The sequence below is a fragment of the Nicotiana sylvestris genome, chromosome 6 (genome assembly GCF_000393655.2).
Source record: "Nicotiana sylvestris chromosome 6, ASM39365v2, whole genome shotgun sequence".
Lineage (NCBI taxonomy): Eukaryota > Viridiplantae > Streptophyta > Magnoliopsida > Solanales > Solanaceae > Nicotiana > Nicotiana sylvestris.
Genome location: NC_091062.1, coordinates 9,052,492 through 9,080,236, shown reverse-complemented (window position 1 = coordinate 9,080,236; position 27,745 = coordinate 9,052,492). Strand labels below are relative to the sequence as shown.

The 27,745-nt window shown below is 37.8% G+C and overlaps 2 protein-coding genes across 2 annotated transcripts; both read right to left on the bottom strand.

Moving 5' to 3' along the window:
* Positions 1-970: 970 nt before the first annotated feature.
* Positions 971-2,000, bottom strand: LOC104212204 (uncharacterized). Its single transcript, XM_009761421.2, has one exon. It carries the CDS (start codon positions 1,831-1,833, stop codon positions 1,192-1,194), a length of 642 nt encoding a protein of 213 aa, XP_009759723.1. The 5' UTR covers positions 1,834-2,000; the 3' UTR covers positions 971-1,191.
* Positions 2,001-8,891: 6,891 nt separating this feature from the next.
* Positions 8,892-9,443, bottom strand: LOC104212205 (uncharacterized). The gene has a single exon (XM_009761422.2). It carries the CDS (start codon positions 9,441-9,443, stop codon positions 8,892-8,894), a length of 552 nt encoding a protein of 183 aa, XP_009759724.2.
* Between the last annotated feature and the right edge of the window lie 18,302 nt (positions 9,444-27,745).

Below are 27,745 nucleotides of genomic sequence, written 5' to 3'. Positions count from 1 at the left end.
GAAAGGAAAAGTATCTAAGAGAACAAAAAACATATTCTTTACTGCCACAAAACTAACAGTTTAATTAGACAAACAAAAATGGGAAGTTACAACGCCCCCCCCCCCCCCTACCCCCACCCCCACAAACACACAAAAAGAAGAAAAAGAAAAAGAAAAAAAAACGTCTACCCTATCCACCTTACCAACCTGAGAATCAAGGTCATAATTATTGCATAGAATGAAAGAGTTTGCCATTGTTGGTTTTGGAATCAAAAGCATATAAATCTCTTTAAGCAAACTAACGCCCCACCTTCAATTACATAACCAATAAAATAAAATAAAATCATAAATATGTCATATTACTTTAGGATCAATAATACTAAAATGGAGTATAACATTGCAGTAGCCGGAGAAGGACCGAATCACAAGGGTCTATTATACGCAACATTACCATATATTTTCATAAGTTGTTGTTTTTACGGTTCGAACCAGTTATGCCAAGACTCCCATTCGGAAGTGTAACATTAAAAGCTTAATATAAAAAAGTGAATATTTTTTGTAACTGACCAAAATAGAAAATAACTAAGAGCTCATTTAGATGGGACTTATTGTAAGTGACTTTTAAGCCAAAAGCTATAAGTTAGAAATTCGAGCCCGTTGGATTGGTTTAAAAAAAGTGACTTTTCAACAGAAATAACTTTTAAGCCAAAAAGTAGTAAGTTGGGGCTACCGAGCTTATTGCTTTTGGCTTGTTTTAAACAGTTTTTAACTTATTTTAAGCAATTTCTAACTTTACCAAATATTGAAAAAAGCTAAAAAGAACTTAATTTGGCCAGCTTAAAAGCCAAACGAAACACCCTCCTAGTTTTTGGCTTATTTTTGTCATTTTAGCTTAAAAACAAGGGTTTAAAAGCATTTTTTACTTTATCCAAACACTGCAAAATAACTAAAAAGTAACTTAAAATAAGTCAATCCAAACGGGCTCTAAAAACACTTGAAACGAAACAGTATATGGGAAGAAAGAAATGACATTTTTGTGCAAATACATCTCTTTAAGCAAATTAATACCCCACCTTCAACTTCATAACAAAGAAAACACTTATAAAAAGTGAGGAAAAAAAATTTAGTTATAACATAATTTTTGTGCATTATTGAAGGTAGTCAATTGTTGCAAGCCATAAAACCCCTAGACCAAAACTTAGAAAAATTTCACTAATTTCTTGCACAAATATGATAAGGAGATGGAGATTCAAAAGCTGCTATCCTTTTCTGGTTCTTCAAATCCTTATAAAAATTCTTGATAAATTCTTCAGCATCTTTATCAACTTGAGAATTAATATTCTCCTCTGAATCTTTTAAAGGAAATGGTGAATCAGTTATTCTTAATTGTCTCACCGTTGGACTTTTTCCAAATCCTGGTAATGCAAAAGGTGAAGCAACAACAGCTTGCTCATAATTTGTAGTTGTAGTATTTAATATCTCAAATACTTTTTGAACCACAGCTATTTCTTCTGGCTTATACCGATGATTTCGCCTACGTTTATTGGCGAAATAGAGGGGGAAATTAGGGCTATTACTGCAACTAAATTCGTATTCACGACGTGTAACCAAGGATGACATAGCCACATCATTGGATTTACAAGTGAAAGAAGATGAATATTGATGGTGTAACATTAGGTTGCTAATTGCTTTACCAGCAATTTTTCCTCTTTTTAACATATCTTGTAGAGAATTTTGTATGTCAAGAATGAGTTTGCTTTTTGATAAGCCTTTCCTCAACATGTAGAAAACAATTCTCACTACTTTCCATAATTTTTTTGCTATTAATTGAGGAGCACTTGACTCGATTTCCATTATTATTTGGGACGGATATCGACAGACTGAAATTAAGATTTTGCTCGTGAGTGTAATGGTATAAGTCTGACTGTGAGACCGACTAGTTTCTTGGAGAGGGAGAGAAAGAGGAGAGGGAGAGGGAGAGGGAGAGGGAGAGAGAGATGATGATGTGTTTGTTTGGTTGTGAATGAAGAGAGAAGAGGATTAAAGAGGTATATATATAGGTCTGTAAAATGAAGGAGAGTGGTCATAAAAATATTAGTTTAATAATATTGGTTTGTTTTGGGAGAAAAAAAAAACAAATTATTATTGCACTCTCTTTCAATGATAGCGAGTGGGTTAAAATAATATTTTTTTCAAAAAAGAAAAGGTTGTAAACTGATTAAAATAAATCAGTTCAAGATTCGGCTGCAAGTTCTCCAGTATATAGGGGGGAATTTCCTACCCCCTTCTTCCCTTTTGGACAACCAAAAGAAATAATAAAAATAGTGTATGCTTTAAAACTAGTCACTTAAAAAGAAAATGGAGAATTAACGGAGCGAAAAAAAATTATTTTTTAGTCGCTCCCAAATATAATAACCGATAAAAAAAATATTTTTTGGATATATGAGTTTTGCATTATTTACATATAATATACATATTTTATACATTTTTAGCTAGCGAATACAATTAATTTCGACCGACTAACCAATTTTGCATCCCCCGAAAAAATCAACAGACCAAAACAAGTTATTTAAAGAGAAAATGGAGGATTCGAAAATTTTCTATTAGAATGCAAATAACGTATTTTTTTCTTTTCTTTTTCTTTAATTTGCATTCTAATAGAAAAATTTTAACGTATTTTTTTCTTTTCTTTTTCTTTAATTTATTGACTTTAGGTGTGCAATAAAGAGAGTGAGCGTTCCACTTTTAATGCAACAATTTCTTTTTAACTTGCAAAAAACGCATTTTTTTTTCTTATATTTTTCTCTGGTTTTTTGACTTTAGGTATGCAATAAAGAGAGTGAGCATTTCATTTTTATTGCAATAATTTCTTTTTAACTTGCAAAAAACGCATTTTTTTTTCTTATATTTTTCTCTGGTTTTTTGACTTTAGGTATGCAATAAAGAGAGTGAGCATTTCATTTTTATTGCAATAATTTCTTTTTAACTTGCAAATAACGTATTTTTTCTATTATTTCTTGACTTTAAGTATGCAATAAAGAGTGTGAGCGTTTCATTTTTAGTGCAATAATTTCTTCTTAACTTACAAATAACGTATTTTTTTTTCATTCATTTTTCTCTGGTTTAATTTCTTGACTTTAGGAGGGTATGCAATAAAGAGAGTGAGTGAGCGTTTCATTTTTAGTGTAATGATTTTGTCTAAAATAAGTGGATAAACACATATGTTTGTTAATTTCTATTTTATTTAATTTCCACAACTAGACAAATGTTTCATTATACACAACGCGCGCATTTATACCAGTGTTTAACCAGAAAATTAGAATTTCGGTCAAAGCTTAATTTTAGAAAAACTCGGGTTACTGATAATCAAATAAGGAAACGACTAGATAATTAAAACGAAGAATTGAATTGAAAGATAACAAACTAAGCAAAGCAAAATAAATCAGTGTATTCCAATAATATTCTCTGTCCCTTTACAAATGTTATTCCTCTCCTTTTATAGCTATTTGTAAGTAATACGTTTCTTTCTTCTCATAACAGAACCATTATGAGCAATTAATGGCATTAATGTAACGTTATAATTGGCAATCGTAACTGTTTCGTGAAGATTCTATAGCGTTTTCCATCATTGATGCTCATTAATTACAGATAATACGTATCTGGACTTTTTGCTATCTAGGTTCATTCCTCCGATGTCTCTTTAAATTACCAAGAGGTCCGAGTAACCGTTCCTTCTTGTTTTCTTGAACCTTTGCTCGTACCTATTAAGGCTCGTGTCTCTTTGAATATTCTTTGCTAGCCGTCATTCTTTCATTGATCCACGTATCCTGACATGTCAGCACATAATTAATTCCAAATGTTAACTTGATTTTCCCAATACATATAGTCCCCTCACTTGCCATTTATTCATCCATTGAATATTTGGGAAGTGGATCTCATTATAGCGGTAATTTTTGCCGCCATTTTACATACCATTATGCCTTCTCCAGAACTGACATTTTGCATGTCACTTCCATTTAATGCAGGTGACACGTGGTGACTTTTGAGTGGTTCTGCAACCTTTCAGCACCTTTTAAGGCTTTTTTACGGCTTACATCAATCACGAAGTGACAGTTTTCATTCTGACGTTCCCATCATTACCTTTTTTGTTTGACGGTTGCTTTTGAGTATAAATATAACCTTTATTTTTTCTTTCTCATAAAAGTGTTCCATCATTGAATATTCAATCTTCTCTTCTTCCTCGTAGAGCTATGCCTTTTTCGAACCCTAATCCCCTAAAAGTTCTTATTGTTGATGAACTTCCTCTTGCTCCTACTAGAAGCAGAAGAGGGGGGAGATTACGCAGTCTAGGGTCGGTTGCTATTAGAGGTTCTTCTTCTCTACGTAGTTCCACTCCTCCTTCAACTTCTAGAACTAGGGCTTCTCTCACACATAGGTCCTCTGCTAGAAGTAAGGATTCCAATGAACCAATCCGTGAACCCACAATAGACGAGATTATCCCTTCTGAACTTTCTTTTTATACTGATAGAGAATCAATTAGAAACCAGGTTTCCTCTATGTCCTCCCATGATCATGCTGATGTTTTCCCTTCACGGATTACTGAAGGCTTGATTTCTGTTATTCGTAGAGACTGCCACTGGAGTTTTGATTTCCCAATTCTGATTCCTAATGCAAACCAAAGAATTTCTTCTTTTAAAGCTGGCTTTTCCTTTGTATATACGTACCTTTTTTACTTTGGGCTTTAGACTCCCTATTGATCCAGTTATTATTGAACTCTGTCGTTTCTTCAATGTGTGTTTAAGACAAGTTGGTCCTATTGTGTGGAGGGCTGTTGCATGTCTAAGGTACTTGGCTAATTTGGCTTAATTGCCTTTCACCTTTTTCCATATGATCCACCTCTACTCCCCCTAAATTGTTCCGACATGGGATCTTTACTTTGGTGGCGAGGAGTAAGAGGGTTTTAGTCAACCTTGAGGATGACAAGGACCATGGCTGTTACGCCAGATTTGTTGATGCTCCTACAGTAGGGTTAGTAGGTGAAGAAAATATAACATTCCCTGAAAAGTGGAATTTTGCACGTAAGTTTACTTTACAACTTTCTTTCTTTTCTTTTTCTCCTTCTCTTTTTTGAAAAAAGGGCTTGTCTTCCCGTGACTGTTTCACTTTTCTTTTCTTTTTTTTTAGCAACCATGGGAACTGTTGAAGATATTTTCAATTTCTGTGGTTGGGTAGAGAAATTGTTGACCATTGCTCCGATGGAAGCTAGATCTTGGAAATACCTCACAAACAGGTTTGGTTGGAAGGTTAAGACTCATGATAAAAACTTTATTCTTTTCCTTCTATTTCTGTTCACTCTTCCTTTAGAATGTATTTGACCCTTCTTTTTATCAGGGTTTCCTATTCGTGGTGTAAGTTCTGAGTCAATCGCAGCTTCTAGACTTTCTTTGGCAAGAGCTCAGGAGATTATCTTAAGTTCTTCATCAAAAAGGAAAAATGACAAACCCCAGGACTATGAGGAGGAAGAGGAACAGGATGGAGGTTCTTTGGTTAGAAGGTCGCGGGCTAGAAGACACATCATTTCGGATGACGAAGTTACAACTCCTCGTTCTGTACCTGTGATCGAGCCTGTCCACTTTAGTGAGTTCTGATGAAGAAACTCCCATGGCTACTCGTGACTTTGATGAACAACTTTTTTCGCGTGAGTTTGATAATGAAGGTTTTGACTTAGTGTCTGAGGAAGCACCTCTTGCCTCTTTCCCGTATTTGTTCCAGTGGAATGCCTTTTGCCTGATCATACTACTATTGTTTCTGCTTCGCCTCAAACCGTTATGACTTCCTCTACAATCCCCACTACTACTATTTCTCGAACTGAAGTTGGTTCTTCAAGTGGAAGTAGAGTGATGAAGCAAATTACCATTGAAGTTCCCGCTTATGGTAATTTTTTGAAGAAGTCAGGCCAAGCTGACCTATGGTTGAAACCCTTGATTGGTCCAGTTGAAAAATCCAAGCTAGAAAGTCATAGTTCTTTGACTTGGATGAATGATATCGTACAATCATCACTAAAGGTATTAATTTTTTTTCATGATCTATTCCATTCTCTTTTTGCTGAGATTCTTACCTTTTTTTATGTAGATCAATCTCATCGGTACGGAGATGATGAGAAGGGTTTCCCATACAGAGCAATTGATGCATGATTACTAAATTGAGGCAGACAATTGGAAAGAGCAGTATGAGAGTCTTCAGCTTGAAATGGAAGTTTTAGAAGAAAGAAAATGTACCTTAGATCAGCAGCTGAGAGTCATGGCATCGGAATTAGCAGTTGAAAAAGCTTCTTCCAACCAGGCGGGCAAGGATAAAAACCTCCTCGAGTCTTCTTTTGCTGAACAACGCTCCAAAATTACTGAAGAGATCAGAGGCGTTAAGGCTCTGCTAAATAAGAAAGAGGTTTATGCTGGTGAGCTTGTTCAAAAACTCACGTAGACCCAAGAAGATCTCCGAGTGTCTTCTGACAAGGTCAAGTTTTTGGAGAGTTCACTTTCCCCTTTACAGTCTTCTTACGATGCAGCTTTGGCTGAGAGAGAGAAGCTCAAAAGTGAAATTGACCATTGGAAAAGAGACTACGAGGATCTTGAGGGCAAGACTGTTGTTGAAGTAAGTTGAGACATTTTGAACACGAGCCATGATACTCTTATGGAGGTAAGCCAGGAAGGTTTAAATTGGATGCTGAGTTAGCCAAGATTAATGAATTAATAGAAAAAACTTAGCAAAGCCAGGGCTTTTCTTCACCCATGGCTGATACTCCCGAAAATGTTGAAGCTGATCCTGGTGCGGTGGATGTCCCAGCTCCTTCAGACCAAATCGAGCCTTCTGTTGCTGATGATGCCGTCCTGAACTCTTCTTCTAAACCTGCTCCCCAGTGAACATTTATTTGTGAAGTTTGACTCCTTTTTTTTTCTTTGGTGGAATGTGTAGTGATATTACCCCTGGTCCCATTTTGGGGGTTATGTATTTGGTAACAGCATGTCCCCTGGTCTTTTCGGGGCTTTTAAAATGACAATCAGTTTAAGACTAAGTTCATACTTAGTTTTAACTTAATATTATAAAGTTTTTATTTTAACTTAATTCTTTCGAGTTTCTGTTATACTCTTTTAATAATTTGCCTTGCTTTTTTATAAGCCCAAAGTCTTGCTTTTTAATATGTGGGTTTTTGTCTTACCCTTTTGGCTTTTTGCATTTTTAGAAATGCTTAATTAACTTCATGGATTTTTGAATCAAACATGAATTATAAAAGAGGGCCCTTTTATATACAACACTTAATGAAGAAGACGTCTCAACTTCATAATGGTGTAATCATACGAAAATAGAAATAAGAACACACATGTTTCTTGGAATAACTTTGAGAAAAGTTTTCATTCGAACTTGTCAAGCTTAAATAATACCTTACATGTATTTAATTATCTTCTATACTCTTCCGTAACTGTTTTCTTTACAACAGATTTGTAAAAAAGAAAATCCAAGGGTTTCTTTTATGACCCATGGCTAAATACTGCATTTAACCTAAATATTCATAAGATTTTGAAATTTGTATCCACGAGTGTATTTTTCACAGGTTTTTGGATCAGGCTTGCGTTTTTGGCTCGTGACTTTGCTCTAAAATTGATATTTATTGAGTAGACTCTAGACTTGACTTGAAATTTAATTGTTTCAGCCTTCTTTGCCTTTCTTATACATATATCATATGTATATTATATAGTCCCCCAAGTGTTTGAGATTTGAAGTATGAAATCTCGAGCACTTGATTATTCCTTTCATGCGGTCCTTTTCCTGAAAAGGAAAAACATACGGGACTCGGAGGTACGATTTTAGATGAAGACTGCTTAACCCATTTAAAATTCCATCAGAATAGTTGTAACCCTAGATCGGGAATTATGTTATTTCCACGTGTCTTTCATGTCGTAATTCATCGTTTAGTACGGGCTAGCTTTTTGCCTATCACCTAAAATCATTAGTAAAATTTTAATAATTCAAAAATAAAAATCGTGGGTGGGGATACCTAACTTCCTTTCCTTGGAAGTAGTATCTCTTCAGATGAACAACATTCCAATTTGAAGGTAGAATCTTGACATCCAATGTTTCAAGCTCGTATGCTCCTTTTCCTGCGATACCATGAATCTTGTAAGGCCCTTCCCATTTTGGACTTAACTTTCCTGCGTTGGCTGCCCTCATGGATAGGAAAACTTTCTTGAGTACATAGTCCCCAATCTTGAAGTATCTGAGACGAGCTTTCCAATTGTAATACCGCTCAATAACTTATTTTTGTGTTGTCATCCTTATTAATGCAGTTTCCCTCATTTCTTCAAGTAAATCCAGGTTTACCTGCATCTCTTCTTCGTTTGATTTTTCAGTAGCTTGAGTGTATCTCGTACTTGATTCCCCTATCTCGACTGTAATTAAGGCTTCAGCTCCGTATACAAGTGAAAACAATGTTTCTCTCGTACTTGTTTTTGCTGTTGTTGGGTAAGCCCACAAGACTCCAGGTATACCTCTGGCCAATTGCCTTTAGATTCTTTTAGTCTTTTCTTCAGGTTGTTGATAATGACTTTATTTCTTGATTTAGCTTGTCCATTACCCACCGGATGGTAAGGTGTTGAGGTAATCCTTTTAATTTTCCAACTTTGAAAAAATTCTGTGATTTGTGCGCCTGTAAATTGCGGGCCATTATCACATACCATTTCCTTTGGCACCCCAAATCGGCATATGATATTTTGCCAGATGAAGTCTCTGGCCTCTTTTTCTCATACCTGTCTGAAAGTTCCCGCTTCTACCCACTTAGAAAAATAGTCAGTGAGCACTAACAAAAATCTTACCTTGCCTTTGGCTTGTAGTAGTGGACCTACTATATCCATCCCCCACTAAATAAAAGGCCACGGTGCAACAACTGGATGTAATAATTCAACTGGTCGATGCATGTTGTTATCATATCTTTGGCACTTATCACATTTTTCCACAAAATTTTCCTCGTCTTCTTCCATTTTTGGCCAATAATAGCCGGCTCTAGTTATGGTTTTTACTAAAGATCTTCCTCCAGCATGATTGCCACAATGTCCCTCGTGTATTTCTCTCATCACATATTCCGTTTGAGAAGGCCCGAGACATCTTGCTAGAGGACCACCGAACATTTTTCGATAAATATTGCCTTGATTTAAACAGTAACGAGCAGCTTTTTGGCGAAGTGCTTGAGCCTTTTTCTTGTCTTCAGGTAGTATTCCATATTGCAGAAAATTAACAATCTCGTTTCTCCAATCACAAGTTAGATTATTGTAATTTACCTCGTTTTTGTCTTGGTCGAGCACTGAATGAAACAAATGTATCACTGAAGCGTTTTCTTCATTTGTTATTTCCGTAGCGGATGCAAGGTTAGCTAGAGCGTTTGCCTTGGCATTTTCTTCCCTTGGTATCTGCATGACTTTCTAAGTTTGAAATTGCCTGACCAAATCTCGTGCCTTTTCCAGGTATTGTTGCATCCTTGCTTCTCTAGCTGTATAAGTCCCCTGTATTTGGTTAACCACAAGCTGCGAATCGCTTTTGATTATAAACTGCTCTATTCCGAGCTCTCGCGCCAATTCCAAACCTGCAATAACAGCCTCATATTCTGCCTCATTATTAGTGATTGGATGACACTTTATTGCTTGTCGTATAGTTTCACCCGCAGGTGGTACCAGGACAATACCTAGACCTGCTCCTTTTACATTTGATGAATCGTCAGTAAATAAGGTCCAAGTACCCGGATTAGACCCGTTAAATACATGTAGTTCTTTTTCTGCTTCTAATTGTATCTCTTGGCTAAAATCTTCCACGAAATCTGCCAAAACTTGTGACTTTATTGCAGTTCTAGGTTGATATGTAATGTCATATTCGCTTAGTTCTATAGCCCACTTGGCTAATCTACCCGATAACTCTTGTTTATGCAATAGACGTAAGGGGTAGGCGGTGACCGCAGAGATAGGATGACATTAAAAATAATGTCTTAATTTCCTAGATGTCATAATTAAGGCTAATGCAAGTTTCTCTAAATGAGGATATCGAGTATCCGCATCTAACAAAGATTTACTAACATAATAAATTGGTGATTATTTACCTTGGTCTTCTCGAACTAATACGACACTTACCGCTACTTCTGAAACTGCAAGGTAGATAAGCAATTTCTCCTCATTTTTTGGTTTGGCTAGCAATGGTGGATTTGATAAGTACCCCTTCAAATTTTTAAGCGTTTGTTGACATTCCTCATACCATTCAAATTGGTTTTGCTTTTTTAAAGCTGAAAAAAATTTGAAGCACTTTTTTGATGACTTGGAAATAAACCTACCCAAGGCTGCTATTCTTCCTGTCAATCTTTGTACATCTTTTTTGCTTGTGAGTATATCCAGAATTTCTTCAATAGCTTTAATCTGTGCAGGATTTACTTCAATGCCACGGTTAGAAACAAGAAATCCCAAGAACTTACCTGATGAGACGCCAAATACACATTTCTTAGGATTTAACGTCATGTTAAATTTGTGAAGAATCTGAAATGTATCAGTCAAATGTTGAATATGGTCCCCTGTTTGTTGTGATTTGACCAACATATCATCTATATACACTTCCATGGTTTTTCCTAGGTGTTCTTGGAACATTTTAGTCACTAGCCTTTGGTATATGACCCCAACATTCTTTAAACCGAATGACATGACTTTGTAACAGTAAGTCCCCCTATCTGTGATGAAGGAAGTTTTTTCTTCATCTAGAGGACCCATTTTAATCTGATTATATCCTGAATAGGCATCTAAAAAGCTTAACAATTCATGCCCTGCAGTAGCATCAATTAATTGATCTATGTGCGGTAATGGAAAAGAATCTTTAAGACATGCTTTATTTAGATCAGTGTAATCTACACAAACTCGCCACTTACCATTCTTTTTGGGTACTACTACAGTATTAGCCAACCAATCTGGATACTTTACCTCGCGGATGAGCCCGATTTTTAAGAATTTTTGCACCTTATCTTGAATCACCTAGTTCTTGAAGGAGCCTTGCTTCCTTTTCTTTTATTTGACATGTGGGTATGATGGATCTTCATTTAATTTGTGGATCATTACCTCCGGTGCTATACCTGTCATATCTGAATGGGACCAAGTAAAACAATCTGCGTTAGCCTTTAAAAATTCAATCAACTTACATTTCATTTTTGGGCTGAGGTTGGTTCCAATATAGACTTTTCAGTGTGGTGAATGTACAAATAGCACCACATCTTCCAGTTCTTCGATCGTTCTTTTGATATTTTCATTTTCTTCTGGTTCCTGAATAGTATCGAGCCTCGAATCAACATCTGTTCTCCCATCTTCAGTTGAGGTTCGTGTTGTTGTGTCCTCAACTAAATTTTGTGATTGCTATTTTCGTCACTTTTTGCGTTTGAATCTGTTATGGAATTAATGCTGCAGCTTGTTGGTTACCACGGATTTTCCGTATTCCCCATTGTGATGGAAACTTGATAACTTGATGTAAGGTAGATGGAACAGTGTCCATCTCGTGAATCCATGGTCTGCCGAGAATCATATTGTAAGCCATATCCATTTCTACCACCTGAAATTTCATATTTTTGACTACTCCTTCTGCGAATGTGGAGAGTATTATCTCCCCTTTTGTTACGACGCTCGAGTTGTCAAAATCAGACAAGGTGTGTGCCTTGGGTATCAACTTATCATCGTCTTGCATCTCGTTTACCACTCTTAACAGAATGATATTCACAGAACTACCTGGATTAATCAAAACTCGTTTTACATTAGTATCATGTACAAGTAAAGATATTACCAGTGCATCATTATGAGGGATTAGCACGCCATCTGCATCTGCATTATCAAATATAATACTATCTTCTTCCAAAACCTGTCGTACTCGCTTCCCATATGTAACTGTAACTTTTGACTCTTTCTTTGCTGCCTTATATTGTAACGACCTGAATCGTCGTTTCCTGTATTTTCGTCTCGTATTCCTCGTTAAATGCTTATTCAGTTTCAATATGTGTACTTGGTGAATTTGAGTCAATTCGGATCGAGTTTGGTATGAAATGGGACAATTAGTCTCTTTAAGGAAGAATTAGTTTGGAAAAGTCAACTGGACGTTGACTTGTGAGTTAGAGGGCTCGGAATTGAATTCCGATGATTCAGTTAGTTTCGGGGGATGATTTAAGGCCTAGGAGCGCAATCGGAATTAATTTTGGAGGTCCGGTGAAGAAATTAGCTCATTTTGGCGAAGTTAGTATTTTGGCGATTTCCGGTTGATAGGTGAAATTTTGATCCGACGGTCGGAATGGAATTCCGAGAAATTCTGTAGCTTCGTTATGTCATTTTGGACTTGTGTGCAAAATTTGAAGTCAATCGGACGTGATTTGATAGGTTTCGGCATCAGAAATAGAAGTTGGAAATTCTAAAGTTCATAAAACTTGGATTGGAGGTTGATTCATGATTTTAGCATTGTTTGATGTGATTTGAGGCCTCGAGAAAGTCCGTAATGTATTTTGGGACTGGTTGGTATTATTGGTCGGGGTCCCGGGGGCCTCGGGTGTGTTTCGGATGCCCAACGGGTCATTTTTGGAAGATTTTTGCCGTTTTGAGCATAAATGTAATGATCTAAAGGTTCATTTTTAGTTATAGAGATCCAAATTTGATTTCGAGACTTCCAAAATTTAAATCATGAATTATAGGACTGATCTGTAAATTTTGGTTTAATTTCATCAAGTCGCGATTGGTTTTTTGACGTGAAATGTGAGTTAATTGTTTAACGTGCGAAATGGGTATTAAACTGGGCAAACGAGCTCCGAATTGAGTTTTGATTGAAGGGTTGTGTTTGTATTATTATTTGTGACTCATAGGAACAAGAATAGTCTAATTCCGAGTTTGTATGATGGAGTTAGAGCCATTTTAGTGAAAAATGGTTGTGCTGCAAAATTCTTAAAAGCTGATGTATTTTCTGCAGCAGTGAACAGTACCCGCGCATGAACGGTAACCGCGTGGGTGAACAATGACCTCACGCGCATGAACAGTGCCCCCGCGTGAACAGTACCGAAATTATTTGGACAGATGTAATGTCCAGCAGTCCGAGTTTGGTCATTTTTTTGACTTCCAAGCTCGGATTTTGGGCAATTTTTAGCAAGAAATCTTGGGAAATCTTGAGGTAAGTCACTTGTGATTATTTCTACTCCATAATATTGAATTATCATTGAATAATCCGACTAGATTACATGTTTTTGAGGAGTAATTGAAGATTTAGGCCTAGGGATTTGAAAATAAGATTTGAAGATTTGAGGGGCCATTTGAACTCCGATTTTGGTAAATTTTATATGTACGGACTCGTGGAGAGATGAGGAATCCGGTTATATAACTTTCGTAATTTTTCTAGAAGTGGGCCCGGGGCTCGGGTTTTGCGAATTTCGTGAATTTCGATATTTTTCGAGTCTTTTCGATTGGGTTATATTCCCTTAGCCTATTGTAATGTATTCATTGTGGTTTTGACCAGATTCGACGCGCGAAGAGGTAAATTCGAGAGGCAAGGGCATAGCGGAGTAGACGTTGGACCGTCTTGAGGTGAGTAATGATTTTAAATGATGCACTGAGGGTTTGAAACCCCGGATTGCACAACATACTGCTATGTTGAGATGAGACACGCATTGTATGACGAGCGCGGGGTCATTTACTATTGGGGATTGTGACTTGGTCCATCCCAGTTGATATTTTTACCGCGTAATTGATAAAGATTTATTGTTTTTCACTATGATTGGGCTTATTGCCATATTTGGGCTTCGTGCCAATTATCTGAAATCTTTTGTGAATTTACATCACTATTTTCCTCACGAATTGAAATATTATTTGAACTCAGTCCAATTGAATTATATTATTTTGTGAACTCAGCTACATTTATACTCAACTCGAGATTTAATGATATTTATAATGCTGTTGAGCTGAGCACTATTGTTTTACTGATGCCCAAGAGGCTTATGATTATTTTCTGGACTGATTGAGGCCGAGGGCCATACGTGAGGATATGTTGAGTGATGTGAGGAGGCTTTCAGGCCTCGAGTGTTATATGAGGAGGCTTTCAGGCCTCGAGTGTTATATGAGGAGGCTTTCAGGCCTCGTGTGTGATGTGTGAAGGCTTTCAGGCCTATTGATATTGCGCTTGGGCTGTAGGAGCCCCTCCGGAGTCTGTACACACCCCCAGTGAGCGCAGGGTACCCAGGTGAGTTGGGAGTGGGCCCGAGAGGCCGTTGCTTGTGTGTGGTGAGTTGGGAGTGAGCCTGAGGGGCTGATGTTGTGTGCTGGTGAGTTGGGAGTGAGCCCGAGGGGCTGATACTATACTGAGATTTACATATTGAGCCCAAGGGGTAAGCTTTTGATTTATCCTTTCTGTGAAAATTATTTGTCTTTACTGTTTTAAAAGAAGAATTATCTGATACTCACTATTTTACTGTATAACTGATTTTACGCTTGGGATAGCGCTATATTGTGCCATTATGAGATTTCATGTTTTCAGTCGTTATTTATTTTTATTACTCACTGGGTCGGAGTACTCACATTACTCCCTGCACTATGTGTGCAGATATAGGCAGAGCTGAGTTCACTCCTGAGCGCTGATTCTTTCCAGACCAGGCGGTGACTAGGAGTAACGAGGTAGTTGTTGACGTCCGCAACCCCGTTTTCTCCCTTATCTTTGTTATTTATGATAATTCCAGACTTTGTAAAATATTAGTAAACTCTGTAGTAGCTCATGACTTGTGACACCCTGATTTCGGGCTGAGTTGGGAGGGTTTTCCTTGTTCTATCACGTTTATTTCGCATTTAAGATTATATTGCCCATGATTTAGACTTATTCCTGCTAAGTAATTATAAAGAGATGTACTGTTTTGTTGATTGGCTGGCCTTGTCCTCACGAGAGGCGCCATCACGACCGGGTTGGGATTTTGGGTCGTGACAAGTTGGTATCAGAGCTTAGCTTACTAGGTCTCGCGAGTCATAAGCAGGTTTAGTAGAGTCTCGCGGATCGGTACGGAGACGTCTGTATTTATCCTCGAGAGGTTGCAGAACCTTTAGGAAAACTTCATATTCTTGAATTCTTATCGTGCGTCCTTGATTCAGCTGGAAAAAAAAAGTAACTCTTATAATTCCATCCACGTGTTCGTATGCACGAACGAGTGCTCAGTATTAGATGTGCCTTGATGGCTTGTAATTCCCCAGACGAAGGGCGAGACGTAATCGCTATGAGTTTGATGTTAGGCCAGTCTGGAGGACTTGAGGCTAGATCCTTGCTTATGGCTTGAGCACTGAAGTGCTGATTGTGCGAGCAAGAGTTTTGAAATTATATGTCTGGTATTGTCCCTATTAGTGGGAATAATGGTTGGATAGCCACGTGAGGAGTATGTTAGTACTGCGAGATATATCTATATGACTTGGAGGTGACGAGGAAGGGCGTCAGGATAATAAATGAACTATTAAGTGTTTAATTTTCATTGTGATCTGATGTGTAGCCCCGAGTTATGGGCGCGTGAAGAATCTTTTCATGTCTCCTATTTGGAGTGAAGTAAATTTCATGTTACGGTATGAGTTTAGACTCAGGAAGACTAAGTGATTGTGTAATGTGAATGACGGTGGAAGGTATACAAAAATTTTAATTAGAAGTGAAACATGTGGGTTATCTCCTGTGGAGTATTCTAAGGTGGTGCGATTCTTATACTGTCTATTAGAAGATCTCATTTACAAGTAAAGAATATGCGTTGAAATCTAAATTTGGTCGCCTAGAGAGTGGGCTTAACTGTTATGTGAGTGAATGCAAGAATTGCAGAAGAGTTAAAATTCTAGATGATTTGTGTTTCCACAAGCTTATGAAGGAGTGAGTTCAATCTCACTATGGTATTACGACAATAATAGAGTATGCGCGTTATGATTTATTGAGTGTGTTTTGATCTATGTCTTTGAGCCAAGTTGGGGAGTTTGTTATTAAATAAGTTGATTGCACGATTTTGTGCTATATTGGTTCCAGTTTGAGGCGTGTTGGTGAGTCGGTTTTTGCTTACGGGGATTAAGGTCGATCAGGCGGTGGACGGGCCTGTTTTTTTTATGTTATTGTTTCAAATGATGTCATTATAGGAATTGTCCAGTCTACCACAGATATGCCTCTGTATTATTCGATCCCGGTTCCACCTATTCTTATGTGTCCTCATATTTTGCTCATTATTTGGGTACGTCCCGAGAGTTTCCTTCTTTACATGTTCATGTATCTACCCCGGTGGGTGATACTGTTGTTGTGGACCGTGTGTACCGGTCATGTGTTGTGATTATTGAGGGTTTGGAGACCCGAGTTGATCTATTACTATTGAGCATGGTAGATTTTGATATTATTCTAGGCATGGATTGGTTATCTCCATATCATGCTATTCTAGACTGTCATGCTAAGACAGTTACTTTGGCTATTCCGGGTGTTCCGAGGATCGAGTGGCGTGGCATGACTGATTATGTCTCTAGCAGAGTAATTTCTTTCTTGAAAGCCCAGCGTATGGTTGGGAAGGGTTATCTATCATATCTGGCTTTTGTGCGGGATGTTGGAGCTGAGACTCCTAGTATTGATTCTGTCCCAGTTGTGAGGGACTTTCCTGATGTATTTCCTGCAGACCTGTCGGGCATGCCGCCGGACAGGGATATTGATTTTGGCATTGACTTAGTGCCGGGCACTCAGCCCATTTATATTCCACCATATCGTATGGCACCAGCAGAGCTGAAAGAATTGAAGGAGCAGCTTCAGGAACTCCTAGATAAGGGGTTCATTCGGCCTAGCGTGTCCCCCTAGGGTGCACCTGTTTTATTTGTGAAGAAGAAAGATGGCACAATGAGAATGTGCATTGATTATAGGCAGCTGAATAAGGTAACAGTGAAGAACAAGTATACTTTGCCTCGCATTGATGACTTATTTGATAAGCTTCAGGGAGCGAGGGTATTTTCTAAGATTGATCTCCGTTCGGGCTATCACCAGTTGAAAATTAGGGAGTCGGATATTCCCAAGACTGCCTTCAGGACTAGATATGGTCACTATGAATTTTTGGTTATGTCTTTCGGGCTGACCAATGCCCTAGCAGCGTTCATGCATTTGATGAACAGTGTATTTCAGCCTTATCTGGATGTATTGTTATTGTATTCATTGATGATATCCTGGTGTACTCGCATAGCCAGGAGGAGCATGCCCAACATTTGCGTGTAATGTTGCAGAGATTGAGAGAGGAGAAGCTTTATGCAAAATTCTCCAAATGTGAATTTTGGCTAAGTTCTGTGGCATTTTAGGGACACATAGTGTCCAGCGAGGGTATACAGGTTGATCCAAGAAAGATAGAAGCAGTGCAGAGTTGGTCTAGACCGTCCTCCGTCATAGAGATTCGGAGTTTTTTTGGGCTAGCAGGCTATTATCACCGATTTTTTCAGGGGTTTTCTTTTATTGCATCGCCTTTGACCAAGTTGACTCAGAAAGGTGCCCCATTTGTATGGTCCGGCGAGTGTGAGGAGAGCTTTCAGAAGCTCAAGGCACTTCTGACCACAGCTCCAGTGTTGGTGTTACCATCAGCTACAGGTTCATACACGGTATATTGTGATGCTTCCAGAGTTGGGATTAGTTGTGTGCTAATGCAGGAGGGTAGAGTTATTGCTTATGCTTCTCGTCAGTTGAAGCCCCATGAGAAGAACTACCATGTTCATGATTTGGAGTTGGCTGCTATAGTTCATGCCTTAAAAATTTGGAGGCACTATTTATATGGCGTATCTTGTGAGGTATTCACTGATCATCGCAGTCTTCAACATTTATTTAAACAAAAAGATCTTAATTTGAGGCAGCGGATATGGCTTGAGTTACTTAAAGACTATGATATTACCATTCTATATCATCCGGGAAAGGCCAATGTAGTGGCCGATGCGTTGAGCCAAAAGGCAATTAGTATGGGGAGTTTGGCTTACATCCCAGTTGGGGAGAGGCCTCTTGCAGTTGATGTTCAGACCTTGGCCAATCAGTTGGTGCGGTTAGATATTTCTGAGCCTAGCCGGGTATTGGCTAGTGTGGTTTCTCGATCTTCCTTATATGATCGCATCAGAGAGCACCAGTATGATGATCCGCATTTGCTTGTCCTTAAGGACAGAGTTCAGCATGATAATGCCAAAGATGTGACTATAGGTGATGATGGCGTATTGAGGATGCAGGGCCGTATTTGTGTGCCCGATGTTGATGGGCTTAGAGATTTGATTCTTGAGGAGGCCCACAGTTCGCGGTATTCCATCCATCCGGGTGCTGCGAAGATGTATCAGGACTTGAGACAGCATTACTGGTGGAGGAGAATGAGGAAAGACATTGTGGGATATGTGGCTCGGTGTCTCAACTGTCAGCAGGTGAAATATGAGCATCAGAGACCAGGCGGTTTGCTTCAGCAGATGATTATTCCTGAGTGGAAATGGGAGAGAGTTACTATGGATTTCGTGAGTGGCCTTCCTCGGACTTTGAAGAATTTTGATTCGATTTGGGTCGTTGTGGATAGGCTGACCAAGTCAGCGCATTTCATTCCGGTGTGTACCACATATTCTGCGGAGCGGCTGGCTAGGATCTTTATTCAGGAGATTGTGCGGTTGCATGGTGTTCCAGTTACTATTATTTCAGATAGAGGTACTCAATTCACTTCTCAGTTTTGGAGAACTTTTCAGCATGAGTTGGGCACTCGGGTGGAGTTGAGTTCAGCATTTCATCCTCAGACGTACGGACAGTCCGAGCGTACTATTCAGATATTGGAGGATATGTTGCGTGCCTGCGTGATTGATTTTGGAGGTTCTTGGGTTGAATTTTTACCACTTGCAGAGTTTGCCTACAACAACAGCTATCAGTCCAGTATTCAGATGGCACCGTATGAGGCCTTATAAGGGAGACGGTGTAATACTCCAGTGGGTTGGTTTGAGACCGGTGAGGCTAGGTTGTTGGGGACAGATTTGGTCAAGGATGCCTTAGAAAAGGTGAAGGTGATTCAGGAAAGACTTCGCACAGCTCAGTCGCGTCAGAAGAGTTATGCGAATCGGAAGGTCCGAGATGTGTCATTTATGGAGGGCAAGAAGGTTTTGCTGAAGGTTTCGCTGATGAAAGGTGTTATGAGGTTCGGAAATAAAGGGAAGTTGAGTCCGCGGTTTATTGGACCATTTGAGGTACTTAGGAGGATTGGAGAGGTGGCTTACGAGCTTGCTTTGCCGCCTAGATTGTCGGGTGTTCATCCGGTATTCCATGTGTCCATGCTCCGGAAGTACATTGGGGACCCGTCTCATATTTTAGATTTCAGTACAATACAGTTAGATGAAAATTTGACTTATAATGTGGCCCCAGTGGCTATTTTGAGTCGACATGTTCAAAAATTGAGATAAAAAAATATAGCATCAGTTAAAGTACAGTGGATAGGTCGGCCCATGGAGGAGGCTACTTGGGAGACCGAGCAGGAGATGCGGAGCAGGTACCCGCACCTATTTGAAACTCCAGGTATGTTTCTTAACTTGCTCGAGGACGAACGTTTGTTTTAGTTGGGGAGAATGTAACGACCCGAACCGTCGTTTCCTGTATTTTCGTTCTGTATTCCCCGTTAAATGCTTATTCATGTTTCAATATGTGTACTTGGTGAATTTGAGTCAATTCGGATCGAGTTTGGTATGAAATGGGACAATTAGTCTCTTTGAGGAAGAATTAGTTTGGAAAAGTCAATTGGACGTTGACTTGTGAGTTAGAGGGCTAGGAATTGAATTCCGATGATTCGGTTAGTTTCGGGGGATGATTTAAGTCCTAGGAGAGCAATCGGAATTAATTTTGGAGGTCCGGTGAAGAAATTAGCTCATTTTGGCGAAGTTAGTATTTTGGCGATTTCCGGTTGATAGGTGAAATTTTGATCCGACGGTCGGAATGGAATTCCGAGAATTTCTGTAGCTTTGTTATGTCATTTTGGACTTGTGTGCAAAATTTGAAGTCAATCGGACGTGATTTGATAGGTTTCGGCATCAGAAATAGAAGTTGGAAATTCTAAAGTTCATAAAACTTGGATTGGAGGTTGATTCATGATTTTAGCATTGTTTGATGTGATTTGAGGCCTCGAGCAAGTCCTTAATGTATTTTGGGACTGGTTGGTATTGTTGGTCGGGGTCCCGGGGGCCTCGGGTGTGTTTCGGATGCCCAACGGGTCATTTTTGGAAGATTTTTACCGTTTTGAGCATAAATGTAATGATCTAAAGGTTCATTTTTAGTTATAGAGATCCAAATTTGATTTCGAGACTTCCAGAATTTAAATCATGAATTATAGGACTGATCTGTAAATTTTGGTTTAATTTCATCAAGTCGCGATTGGTTTTTTGACGTGAAATGTGAGTTAATTATTTAACGAGCGAAATGGGTATTGAACTGTGTAAACGAGCTCCGAATTGAGTTTAGATTGAAGGGTTGTGTTCATATTATTATTTGTGACTCATAGGAACAAGAATCGTCTAATTCCGAGTTCGTATGATGGAGTTAGAGCCATTTTAGTGAAAAATGACTGTGCTGCAAAATTCTTAAAAGCTGTTGTATTTTCTGCAGCAGTGAACAGTACCCGCGCGTGAATAGTAACCGCGCGGGTGAATAGTACCCGCGCGTGAATAGCAGTCCGAGTTTGGTCATTTTTCTTGACTTCCAAGCTCGGATTTTGGGCGATTTTTAGCAAGAAATCTTGGGAAATCTTGAGGTAAGTCACTTGTGATTATTTCTACTCCATAATATTGAATTATCATCGAATAATCCGACTAAATTACATTTTTTTGAGGAGTAAATTGAAGATTTAGGCCTAGGGATTTGAAAATAAGATTTGAAGATTTGAGGGGTCATTTGAACTCCGATTTTGGTAAATTTTATGTGTACGGACTCGTGGCGAGACGAGGAATCCGGTGATGTAACTTTCGTAATTTTTCGAGAAGTGGGCCCGGGGCTTGGGTTTTGCGAATTTCGTGAATTTCGATATTTTTCGAGTCTTTTCGATTGGGTTATATTCCCTTAGCCTATTGTAATGTATTCGTTGTGGTTTTGACCAGATTCGACGCGCGAAGAGGTAAATTCGAGAGGCAAGGGCATAGCGGAGTAGACGTTGGACCGTCTTGAGGTGAGTAATGATTTTAAATGATGCACTGAGGGTTTGAAACCCCGGATTGCACAACATACTGCTATGTTGAGATGAGACACGCGTTGTATGACGAGCGCGGGGTCATTTACTATTGGGGATTGTGACTTGGTCCATCCCAGTTGATATTTTTACCGCGTAATTGATAAAGATTTATTGTTTTTCACTATGATTGGGCTTATTGCCATATTTGGGCTTCGTGCCAATTATCTGAAATCTTTTGTGAATTTACATCACTATTTTCCTCACGAATTGAAATATTATTTGAACTCAGTCCAATTGAATTATATTATTTTGTGAACTCAGCTACATTTATACTCAACTCGAGATTTAATGATATTTATAATGCTGTTGAGCTGAGCACTATTGTTTTACTGATGCCCAAGAGGCTTATGATTATTTTCTGGACTGATTGAGGCCGAGGGCCATACGTGAGGATATGTTGAGTGATGTGAGGAGGCTTTCAGGCCTCGAGTGTTATATGAGGAGGCTTTCAGGCCTCGTGTGTGATGTGTGAAGGCTTTCAGGCCTATTGATATTGCGCTTGGGCTGTAGGAGCCCCTCCGGAGTCTGTACACACCCCCAGTGAGCGCAGGGTACCCAGGTGAGTTGGGAGTGGGCCCGAGAGGCCGTTGCTTGTGTGTGGTGAGTTGGGAGTGAGCCCGAGGGGCTGATGTTGTGTGCTGGTGAGTTGGGAGTGAGCCCGAGGGGCTGATACTATACTGAGATTTACATATTGAGCCCGAGGGGCAAGCTTTTGATTTATCCTTACTGTGGAAATTATTTGTCTTTACTGTTTTAAAAGAAGAATTATCTGATACTCACTATTTTACTGTATAACTGATTTTACTGCTTGGGATAGCGCTATATTGTGCCGTTATGAGATTTCATGTTTTCAGTCGTTATTTATTTTTATTACTCACTGGGTCGGAGTACTCACATTACTCCCTGCACCATGTGTGCAGATACAGGCAGAGCTGAGTTCGCTCCTGAGCGCTGATTCTTTCCAGACCAGGCGGTGACTAGGAGTAACGAGGTAGCTGTTGACGTCCGCAGCCCCGTTTTCTCCCTTATCTTTGTTATTTATGATAATTCCAGACTTTGTAAAATATTAGTAAACTCTGTAGTAGCTCATGACTTGTGACACCCCGATTTCGGGCTGAGTTGGGAGGGTTTTCCTTGTTCTATCACGTTTATTTCGTATTTAAGATTATATTGCCCATGATTTAGACTTATTCCTGCTAAGTAATTATAAAGAGATGTACTGTTTTGTTGATTGGCTGGCCTTGTCCTCACGAGAGGTGCCATCACGACCGGGTTGGGATTTTGGGTCGTGACATATATGTTATGCCATTGATCTCTTCTCCCCCACTCTCTATCTCTTGATCTATGATCGTACCTTGGGTTTTCCTATTTTGAACGCGAGTCTCTTCCTGCTGGTCCCTTGTAAGGCTCGTATCTATTTTTGCTGGACCTTTTTTCGGTTTCAGCTCGTCTTGAACTTACCCTTTCATCTTTTCGAGACTGAATGATGGTATCTTCTTCTATCCACAGCTTCGTGCTGTATCTATTATAAACATCATTCCAAGTTATTGCTGGAAATTCTCGTAAACTTTCCTTGAGTCTCCTCGTGACTTCTGAACTTTTTCATTTAGATTACTGGCAAAGGCCATAGCCTTCCAGTTGTCACATACACGTGGCAACACATCCTCTCACGCTGGAATCTGTCTACGAATTCTCTGAGCAGCTATGTATCCCCTTGTTTTATTTTGAAAATGTCCTCCATTCTTTTTTCAACTTTTTGAGCTCCCGAGTGTGCTTTGATAAATGAGTCTGCAAGCTTAGCAAAAGAATCTATAGAATTTTCGGGTAGAAGAGAGTACCATGTTAATGCTCCTTTATTGAGTGTTTCTCTGAATTTTTTGACCAATACTGATTCAATTTCTTGTTTGGTCAAGTTTTTTCCCTTTACACCGGTTGTGAATGCAGTTATGTGATCCCGTGGATCAGTTTTTGCATCATATTTCGGCATATCGGGCATTTTGAATTTCTTCGGAATTGGTAGAGGAGAAGTACTTGGCTTCTAAGGTTGTTGTGAGTATTTGTCCATATCTATTCCCTTGATTATAGGCGGCACTCCAGGTATTTGCTCTATGCAGTCACTCTGCTCCTTGAGCTGTTTCTGCAAAGTTAGTACTAAATTTTGTAAATCAGAATTAACTGGGTTACCTGGCCCTCCATCACGAGACTCGCTGAGAGTTCTGCCACTGCCTGAGTTAACGAGTCCTGAGCGAGGATTTTCTAGGGTGTTGTTGTTTGGAGTTGGTGTTGGTGGTAAAATCGGCAACTGGTTAGTGAAAGCCTGAAGAGCATTGCTAACCTGTTGAGCGATTAATTTTTTGAAAGCCTCATCGATAGCTTGATCATTTTCAAGCCGCTAATTTTCATTCGATTCAGATCTGTCAGGAGTCCCCTCTCGTGATTTTCGAGGAGAATGTTGTGGTGAGGGAGCTGAAGTTCTGTCATCTTGTTGGTTCAGCTGATGTTGCGGATCTTCTTGGTGTTCTAAATTTTGTTGGTTGTTGTCGTTGATATTTGACATGATTGTTTTGACAAACGAATCGATTTGGAAAGCAAAAGATTGTCAGATTCCCGGTAACGAACTCAATTTGTTTAATCAAAAAAATTAGAATTTCGATCAAAGCTTAATTTTAGAAGAGCTCGGGTTACTGATAATCAAATAAAAAAACGACTAGATAATTAAAAGAAAGAATTGAATTGAAAGATAATAAATTAAGCAAAGCAAAATAAATCAGTATATTCCAATAATATTCTCTGTCCCTTTACAAATGTTATTCCTCTCATTTTATAGCTATTTCTAAGTAATACGTTTCTTTCCTCTCATAACAGAGCCATTATGAGCAATTAGTGGCATTAATGTAACATTATAATTGACAATCGTAAATGTGTCATGAAGATTCTATATCCATTATCAATGCTCATTAATTACTGATAATACGTATCTGGACTTTTTGCTATCTAGGTTCATTCCTCTGATATCTCTTTAAATTACCAAGAGGTTCGAGTAACCGTTCCTTCTTGTTTTCTTGAACCTTTGCCCGTACTTATTAAGGCTCGTGTCTCTTTGAATGTTCTTTGCCAGCTATCATTCTTTCATTGATCCACGTATCCTGACATGTCAGCACATAATTAATTCCAAATGTTAACTTGATTTTTTCCAATACAACCAGGGGCGGCCTGACGAGTTTTGTGGCCTAAAGCTAAACTTTACGAGGGGCCTTAACTTCTTTTTTTTAAAAAAAATATTTATTTATTTGAAGTCTATTTTTCTAACGTTTCTTAGACACCAAGTTATTAATAATTTTTTTATAATCATAACTCCTAATAAGTCTTTCTTAATTGATAATATAGCTAGCCCATTTAACCTTTCTTGATATATTGTTGATCTTAGATAAGATTTTATTAATTTTAATTTTGAAAAATTCTTTTCGCCGAAGCGATGGTAACAAGAGTTATTAACATTATTTCATAAGCATTACATGCATTACAAAAAGAATCAAATCTTTTTATTTGACCAAGTTCAATTAAACTATTATCTTCTAATTGTACTATTTTTCTTAATACTTTTAATTCCGAAAATAAATCTAAACCATTATTATCAAATTGATTATTATGCTTTTAAGGAACATTCAAGATTAATACAATATTTTTTTCAAATTTTCATCATCTAGTGATCTTAATTTTTACTGCTAAATGGAAAACCAAAAATAGTTTTATATCTTTCGAATTGTTCAAATCTATTTTGAAATAAAAAAAATAGCCTTGTCTACGATATATAAAGTAATCAACTCCAAAGGATTCTTCGGAAGATTTTGAGATCTTATTATCAACATTTTCATCAAATTGTTACTTCTTATATATCACACGTTTCCTATGAAATTTGGGTTCGATATTCATTTCAAGTGTAATTTTCTTGACAGATATTATAGTAGTTGTATATTCTTTTCTCTATATTTGTTAAAGAAAGAAATCAAAAAATTTTAATTTACAGAATCCTTTTTTAAATTTATACATCACATATTAAGTGGGACAGTAAATGAGGCCTCCACCAATATAGAGCCTAAAGCAAGTTTTACTAAGCATTCATATATTTGCATATTTTTACTCGGAAACAGTTAAAAAAAATCTACTGAGACACTATCCAATAGTAATAAAATTGACTTAATGGGGGACTTTAATTTTCCTGCCTAATTGTAGAAGTGGGCCAGAAACATTCATGTGTGAAATTGTGGTGGAAATTTCTTAAATTGGATATTTTTTGGAACATTAATTATTTCGAAGTTGTTTAATATATTACTAGAAGCTGTCTTCCAGCTTCGAGGATATTTTAATTGAACAAATGTCAAGGTTCCGCCCTATATATCCCACGGGTTTAATCATTAAAAATACTTAGAGATCATATCTGAAATATCAAAAATTAGGATGACTTAAACACTTAATGATTAGTAATAATGTAATATAGACAAGGCTTGCGTTTTCAAGGGTTGGAGTAAAATAATTGCACCAAAGTCTTTCTTGGGAAGTTAGCATGATTTTCGTTTGACACATACTGTTTTTTTATTCGGAAAATAGCACGTGCTCTCAAAATAATAGTCAAATATAATATATTACTGTATGTTTAATACAAAAATTATATAAACTTTATACACTTTTTCGATTAATGAATGTAAATAGTTTTTGATGCAGATTAAAAGTAAAAAAAAAAATCCTTTTTTTATTTCCTTTTTGGATGGAGTAGCTTGAAGTAAGAGAAAGAGAAAACTTAGATAAAATCAAAAGTACACGTTGGGATTGTGGTGAGATGGATATGAAGTGTTGGGAATAAAATATCGTTCGGTCGGGAGCGCTTCCTCTTTAATAGGTCTTACACGACAAAGATTTGTATTAGTTAGCAGTAGTGGATCCTCATTATTGGCTACAAATTCACGTGAATCCAACTAATTTTTGCTCATATGCTATATATATATATATAGAAATTTACTGAATATCTATAAATATATGACTGTGAACTCAATTATTATTGTAGTGTTAACTTGAGATCGGTGTAGGAACCGAATAAACTTTAAATTCTGAATCTGCCTTTATTCACAGGGAGCCTAGATGGATGCCGAACACCATGTTGGAAATCAAAAAGAAAAAGAAACTTGCGCCCACAGGAAATTAAATCATCATTTTCTCGTTTCATTTCTGAAGAAATATAGGCTCAAGCATAGACGGACCTAAGATTTGAAGATTGTGGTGTATTTTTGGATTCAACCAAAATTTGTTTTGTATGTAAGGTGTCCAGTACTAATATATCACTATTTTCTAAATATATATATAAGTATACATGAAATTTTTGTCGAACTTGACGGATGCCGGTAAACCCTCTCGATATAGGATAGGTCCGCCTCTGGGCTCAAGTTGTTAGAAAACATGCTTAATTAATACGTTTTCATTTTTAATAAGAAATTAAATAAAAAAAGAATGTTGTTCAAATCACATCATAGTACGGATGTCTTCAAGTTTATTTTGGATGGAGTATTTATTTTTTTCCTTTGTCAGTGGATTTTAAAAAACATTTCATGCAGGTCACATGAAAAGTAGTGGCAATTATTTAATGTAAAATAATAAGTGGAGTATAGTACTTTTCATTTTTAATACATAATGTAATTGCGTCGTAAATTCTATTTATATTTTACCTTCTGTTTACTCCCTTGTCTTTTAGAGGATAAAGAGCATCTCATATGTTCCCAATTCCCCGAAAGCTAAATCATGTGTATATATATTCTTGTTATCCGTCACTACTGGAAAATTGGTCTACAGTAACGGTTGGAAAACCGTTCCAACAGACTGCAAAATCGTTGCCATTGGGATATTGGAACGGTTTAAAGACCGTCACATCAGCCGGCGTACCCATAGGTCTACTGGAATGGTTCTTGCAATGGTTTGCATAGCCGTGACAATAGATAAGTCTATCGCAACGGTTTTCCCTTTCTCTGTTGGAACGATTATTTTTTTCAATTGGAACGGTTCAAAACCATTACTGTATTGTTTATACAACGGTTTTTAACCGTTACCATATTATTTAAAGCAACACTTATGTAAGCTATTGCTACGGTTATGTTGGATATAGCCGCGGTTTCTTTAGGCTATGGTAACGGTTATATTTATATTTGGAACAGTTTATGGGACCTATTGCAACGGTTTACATAGTCTACTGGAACGCCATTTATGTCCTATTGGAACGGTTCTGGTAGGCTATTGTATCAGTTCAGTTAAAACCAAAATATAGCACCTGTTATAAATAAATATTTATACATATAATAAATTATAATAATACTAAAATTTAAATACACAATAAAATGAAACTATTAATAATATAAAATTATCCATAAAGCAAATGTTCTACCCCATGAGTGCATAAGTTTAGTACATTTCAAAAGAGTAAATAAGTTTCAAAAATGTTGGTAACAAAAG